Source organism: Myotis brandtii, unplaced genomic scaffold (genome assembly GCF_000412655.1).
Source record: "Myotis brandtii unplaced genomic scaffold, ASM41265v1 scaffold59, whole genome shotgun sequence".
In the NCBI taxonomy this organism is placed as follows: Eukaryota; Metazoa; Chordata; class Mammalia; order Chiroptera; family Vespertilionidae; genus Myotis; species Myotis brandtii.
This window is the reverse complement of record NW_005370223.1, coordinates 6,792,762-6,799,744: the sequence shown is the minus strand read 5'-3', so window position 1 is coordinate 6,799,744 and position 6,983 is coordinate 6,792,762. Positions and strand designations below refer to the sequence as shown.

The 6,983-nt window shown below is 35.6% G+C and overlaps 1 protein-coding gene across 11 annotated transcripts in view; it reads right to left on the bottom strand.

Moving 5' to 3' along the window:
* The window catches only part of RIMS2 (regulating synaptic membrane exocytosis 2), a 304,062-nt gene that overhangs the window by 198,448 nt on the left and 98,631 nt on the right, over positions 1–6,983 (bottom strand). For 7 of the 11 annotated variants that reach the window (XM_005879299.2, XM_014550249.1, XM_014550250.1 and 4 more), the window contains 2 exons: positions 1,990–2,198; positions 365–484 (listed from right to left, as the gene is read on the bottom strand). In XM_005879299.2, the coding sequence (XP_005879361.2) occupies positions 365–484; positions 1,990–2,198 (329 nt within the window). Of the gene's footprint in view, positions 1–364; positions 485–1,989; positions 2,199–2,319; positions 2,388–6,983 lie in introns of all 11 variants that reach the window. The other 4 variants (XM_014550255.1, XM_014550254.1, XM_005879297.2 and 1 more) reach the window with 1 other exon arrangement.

Genomic DNA, 6,983 nt, shown 5'->3' with positions numbered 1-6,983 from the left:
GTGCTTTCCCTTTTGCCTCCCTGCATTGTGCCTACATATGCAAATTAACCGCCATCTTTGTTGGCAGTTAACCGCCATCTTGGCTGGTGATTAATTTGCATATCTCGCTAATTAGCCAATGGGAAGGGTAGCGGTCGTACGCTAATTACCATGTTTCTCTTTTATTAGTGTAGATAATGGAAACTTCTTAAGTAAAACTTGAAAAATAAGAAATGGATATTGAGGGCAAATATTTGTGAATTCTTGAAAATAGAAAGAAAATCCACTAACTTGGTATAGGTAGAAAGAGTTAGTATATCTTTTGCTTCTCTGATAAATCTGTAAAGTAATACAGAGTCAAAATCTTACATATTTCATCACATACCTTCAAGCCAAGCATTGCTCCTGAATCTCGAGGCACACTTCCATCTTTCAGACGCTTATTTAATAAAATACGACCAATTAAGCGATCTCCATCTTTAGATGGCTGCCATGTCACAGGATGCTGACATTGCATCAAAAAACAAAGAAAATTAATGTTCTTTTATGACAAGTGACCCTTTATTGTACAATCTCTCTAAATTCCAGGTTGCCATAGTACTATGATTACACAAACCAGTTTGCATTCAAAACATTGATCAAAAAAGGCTTACTACATTATGCCAATAACCTGAATTTTATTATCTTGTTTTTTTTCAAAGTCAAATTACTTCAAATTCTTACAGTATTTTGACACAATCCTGAAGTTATATAGTTTTACCAAATCGAAGAAATCTTGAAAATATGTTCAAACCCTAATTTAATAACATACATGTTGAAGATTAATAAAATCATAGGTAGGGAAAATAGACTGAAATTCTATAAAAGTAAACTCATTTAAAAATGAAAATTTAATCTTTCAACACTTTTGGAAAACTTTGAGAGACCTTATTACAATAAAAGTTAAAAGGTCAAATTATATAAAACACAAAAGTCACACCTCTGATGAGGGGCTTTCTTGAAATCGGTTTCTAGATTAAATTTACAAGAAACACACATGCCCCAATAACTTTCCAATTGATTCCAGGAGAACTAGGCCTAATTCAGAGGTGGGCATAGATTATATTTCTCACTTTTTAGAGGTTCATTGATTCCTTCAGGTCTTTGATCTAGTTAGTAAGTTGATTTTTATTGGCTAATTCCATGGTATCCATTGTTAAATATAACCTTTAAAATATTAGTTTATCTCTTTCTCAGGGCAGAACCAATCCCTTTAGAAATCATGACACCATTCCATTCCATTATGAATTATATGTCAAATAACAAAGTCAATGATTTGTGTAATCACGTTTCACAGTTATCTTAAAGTAACATGCACATCTTCATGCAAAATTTAGCAGGCAAAAGACAAGTTCCAGTCAGTCACATCTATATGGTAACAAGATTTTAAAAGTCTCACTACACTAAAAGCAAAAAATAATAAATACCAAAGCGGATGGCAATGGTTCTGATACTAATTAATGCTACATTGAAATGCTATGACAATAAAACAAAAGAGCAAAATGACAGTGAAAGGGAAAAAAGAAAAACAACTTTTTCTGTGCAAATAGACCCAATTATCTCCCTTTTGCCTGGGATTCAAACTATTAACAATTTTTCATCCCAAGGAAAATGTATGCAAGCAATCAAATAAGCCAATCCAAGAAATTCTTTGTATTTGTAGTTTATAATAACATTACAAAAGTCTCTCATGCGACCATAGACAAAACATTCCTTTGTTCCTAATTTTTATTTCATTTACTTATTTTTTTTTTTTTTTGGTATGCCGTCAAACAACAAAAACAGCAAAGCAAGCAAGAAATTATTTTGATTTGTTTGTTTTGGTTTTGTTTTTCTTTTCTGCACCTTGAGAAATGCTACATTGACCCTTGAAATGCCCTGTTCTTTTATTATGTTCTGTTTGAATGAGTGACAGAGAGCAAACGAAGACCGAATGAGCAGGTTCAAAGGCAGGCTCCACAATCTCAGTACCTTCTCGCTATGGCTATGCTCCTCGTTAAGGGTTGTGCTACTACAGGTATCTACCCCAGAGTCCTTAATCTGAGGCTCGGACCATTCCAAATCCTCTTCCAAAGAGTGGCCACCAAAGCACATCATTTTCTTTTGTCTCTCAGACCTGGTGTTAGAGTCCGACAAAACTGCCTGCTCACTAGTTTTTCTTTTTCCCTTTTGACTGTCCCCTACAGGTGTGGGATTAAAAAAAAAAAAAGATACAAAAAAGAAAACATGCAAAAGTGTAAATTAAAAAAGGAAAAGTGAAATGATAACAGAGATTCAATAGTAAGGCCCCACTTGTCTCACCAAAGACATTGGGGATGCCTCACTGCTATGCCAAGACGTATGGTCCAACCAGTTGTAATCCATGTCTCCTGTGAGAGTCGGACAGACAAGAGAGCGCAGTAAAGGAGACGGCGAGAGAAAGGACAGACAAAGGCATCATCAACATTTTAAACTGTGTGACACTGTCCGCTTTCAAGGACTCTGGTCTCTAATACTCACTACACATATCAAGAGAAAGCTAGGATTCCAAATGATTAAAACTTACAGAATGTAGAATATCAAGTTTATGATCTCTAGACAGACCCTAGAGAACCAAAATCCTAAAAGAAGAGAAAAGGCTAATAATAAACAGAAATGAAAAAAAAAATACATATTCTGAAAAAGAAAAAGACTATTGGTTATGTCTGTTACTCATGCTATCTTTTTCATGCTGGTTTACAGACATGAATGATTCTCCAAAGAGTAAAGAACATTTTAGAAGTGGTGGTTTGCCGATAACCACTATAACCAAAAGCCAAGCAATTAAATGTTGTTCCTGGAGTGTAATACAATATTAGTTTTAATGCTGAAACCTCCTAAAAATATTTAGTGGATAAAAAAAAAGAATTGCTTACACAAAAGAATAGTTGTGTATGAAAGTGACAAAAGAGATGCACTCAATTTCTATTAGTAAAAATAAAAGAAACTTTACTTTTATTATGAATTACTTATTATTGTGAAATAATTTTTCAACTTTTTCAGAAATTACATTCTCATAAAATGAAAAATTGAAATAATTTTGTCAGATAATTTGTGTAATTGACAACTAAGAATGAGTATCTACTTCCCATGCTTATATGCTCCTTCTTTGAAAAAGGATTTATGTTTAGACTATATGTGCACATATATCTTTTTAAACTCTACTCATACTTTCACTTACTTAAAAATACTTACTAATCCCCTTCCATTTGCTATGCATTGCGCTAAGCTCTAGTGTATGGGGTTAAAAGATGAGACATACAACAGAGTGGAGATAAACACAATAAATAAGTCCTCAGTGTCACATAGGAAATTACAAGACACCGAGAGAGTATAATAATATCTAATTTAAATTTAGGGGTCAGTGAACACCTCCAAAGAAGTGATGTTTAAAGATGAGAACTGAAATATGTGGCCAACAGGACACGTAAGGAGATAGGCAGATGGAAAGCGGAGGAAAGAACATTCTAGGAATAGCATGGTCCTGTGAAAGAACTGCTAGGACACCTGTGTGTCTGAACCCAAAGGAATGAGGGCAAATATAATGCTACAGGAGACTGGTGAGGCAGCACAAACCAGCTTAGTGGGGCCTTTTTATGCCACATGAAAGACTGTGAATTTCATTTCTTGAAGGACTTTAAGTAAAATGGTGGTATAAACTGATCTACATTTTTAAAAGATGAATCTAATAGAGATTGAATTGGATGACACCAAGAGTTAAAAGGCATTTGCAATAATCCATGGGACAGGTGATTAGGGCTTTAACAAAGGTGCTGGCAACAGATGTGGTAAGAAAAGAGGAAACTGAGAGGTGCTTTGGAGGTGGAATTAAGGCTTAAAAATATTATTTGGAAAATATTTGTAAGAATGAAGACTCATGCCTGGCCGGCATGGTTTAGTGGTTGAGTGTCGACCTATGAACCTGGAGGTCATGGTTTGATTCCAGGTCAGGGCACATGCCCGGGTTGCAGGCTCGATCAACAGTGTGGGACATGCAGGAGGCAGCCAATCGATGATGCTCTCTCATCACTGAGGTTTCTATCTCTCCCTCCCCCTTCCTCTCTGAAATCAACAAAAAATAAAATAAAAAAGACTTGAATTTGGGTCTTAAAAGGCATAGAGCTTAAAAAAAAAAGAATGAAGACCCACTACAAATGATTAATATTTAAATTGTAAATGCCATGTAAGGATTAGCAGAAGAAAAAGGAAAATTAGAATTAATCAATAATGCAAGGAGCCATTAAACAGAAATAGTTATTAGGTTTCAGATAAGAGTTTGATAAGAATCTAGTTTAACTGATAGAACATAGTCTAACTCTCAGTGAAACAGACCATTGTAAACCAATAGTCTCTCAACCTCTACTTCCAAATTCTGTTTAATACAATTTAATTTAACTCAGGATAGAAAAAAAGTTTATTGCATGTCTGTTATGTGCCTGATGCTGTGCTAAGTGTTATGTGTAAGATGGAACCAGCATGCTCCCTCCTTGGAAGATAAGCCTGTAAGCAAACAAGAGTACTATGTTATGATAGACATGAAAATAGTTAAATGCAAGGCACAGATGTGGAGCGGACATGATTCCAAGAAGGTAGAGGTAATTATCATGGATGTATCCTAGAAAGAAAAATAGGCAGATTCTCACACAAGCTGGAGAAAAGGAAAGCCCAATGCATGTACAACTTTCCCGGATGAGTTAGTCAAATATAGCAGAACAAACTGAACCACCAAGCAAAATAGAGACAGACTCATAGATAAAGAGCAGATAGACTGCTTGGGGCAGGGTGGAGGGTAAGGTGGGTAAAGGGACTGAAAAAAAAAGAGAGAGAGAGAACTCAACAGAACACACCACCAAGAAATAAACCCACATGTACATGGTCAATTAATATATGCCAAAAGCGGCAAGAACATACAATGGAATAAAGACAAGTTTATTCAGCAAATGACATTGGGAAAATTGAACAGATACGGGCAAAAACTGAAACTAGACCACCTTCTTACACCATACACAAGAATAAACTCAAAGTGGATTAAAGATATAAATGTAAGACTTGAAACCATTAAAACCCTTAGAAGAAAACGAAGGCAGTAAAATATCTGACATTTCTCTTAGCAATATTTTTTTCTGATATATCTCCTCGGGCAAAGGAAACAAAAGAAAAAATAAACAAATGGGACTACATCAAACTTAAAAGGTTTGCACAGCAAAGGAAAGCATCAACAAAACAATACAAGCTACTGAATGGAAGATGTTCACCAATGATGCATATGATAAGGGAGTTAGTATCCAAAATTTATTAAGAATTCAGGCAACCCAACAATAATAATAAAAAACAATCCAATTTAAAACTGGGCAGACGACCCCATACTTCTCCAAAGAGGACACACAGATGGCCTATAGACCTGTAAAAAGATGCTCAATGTCACTAATCATCAGAGACATGCAAATTAAAACCACAATAAACTATCACCTCACACCTGCTAGAATGGCTTATTAATAAAACAACAAACAAGTATTGATGAGGATGTGGAGAAAAGGGAACCCTCCTACACTGTTGGTGGGAATGCAGACTGGTGCAGTCTTTATGGAAAACAGTATGGAGTTTCCTCAAGAAATAAAAATGTACCTGTCTTATGACCCAGTGATCCAACTTCTGTGTATATATCTAAAGAAACCCAAAACACTAATTTGAAAGACTATATGCACCCCTATGTTCATTGCAGCATTATTTACAGTAGCCAAGATACAGAAGGAACCCAAATGCCCATAAATAGACAAGTGGATATAGAACAAATACCCCAAAAATTTACATGGAGCAAAAAAAGACCCCAAATAGCCACAGCAATCTTAAGAAAGAAGAACGAAGTTGGAGGGATCACAATACCAGATATGAAATTATACTACAAAGCTGCTGATACTGGCACAAGAACAGGCATACAGATCAATGGAACAGAACAGAGAACCCAGAAATCAAACCAAGCCATTATGCTCAATTAGTATTTGACAAAGGAAGCAACAGCATACACTGGAATAAAGACAGTCTCTTCAATACATGGTTTTGGGGAAATTGGGCAAGTACAGGCAAAATAATGAAAGTAGACCACCAACTTATACCATACACAAGAATAAATTCAAAATGGATAAAAGACTTAAATGAAAGTTGTGAAACCGTAAAAATCTTAGAAGAAACCATAGACAGCAAAATCTCAGACATCTCTCATAGCAATATGTTTGCTGATACATCTCCGAAGGCAAGAAAAACAAAGAGAAAATAAACAACTGGGACTACATCAAAATAAATAGCTTCTGCACAGCAAAAGAAACAATCAACAAAATGAAATGAGAGCCCACTGCATGGGAGAACATATTTGCCAATGATACACCTGATAAAGGGTTAATTACCAAAATATATAAGGAACTCATATAACTTAATACAAGGAAGACAAACAATCCAATTAAAAAATGGGCAGAGAGCCTAAATAGACTCTTCTCCAAAGCCGACATACAGATGGCCAAGAGACATATGAAAAAATGCTCAAAGCCACTGATCATCAGAGAGATGCAAATTAAAACAACAATGAGGTATTACCTCACTCCTGTCAGAATGGCTACCATCAACAGATCAACAAATGACAAATGCTGGCGAGGATGTAGAGAAAAGGGAACCCTAGTACGTTGCTGGTGGGAATACGGACTGGTGCAGCTATTATGGAAACAGAGTTTCCTCAAAAAATTAAATATGGAACTCCCATTTGACTCAGCGATCCCACTTCTAGGAATATATCCTAAGAAATCCAAAACACCAATCAGAAAGAATGTATGCAACCCTATGTTTATAGCAGCACAATTTACAATAGCTAAGATCTGGAAACAGCCCAAGTGCCCACGGTAGATGAGTGGATAAAAAAGCTGTGGTACATTTATACCATGGAATACTATGCAGCAGTA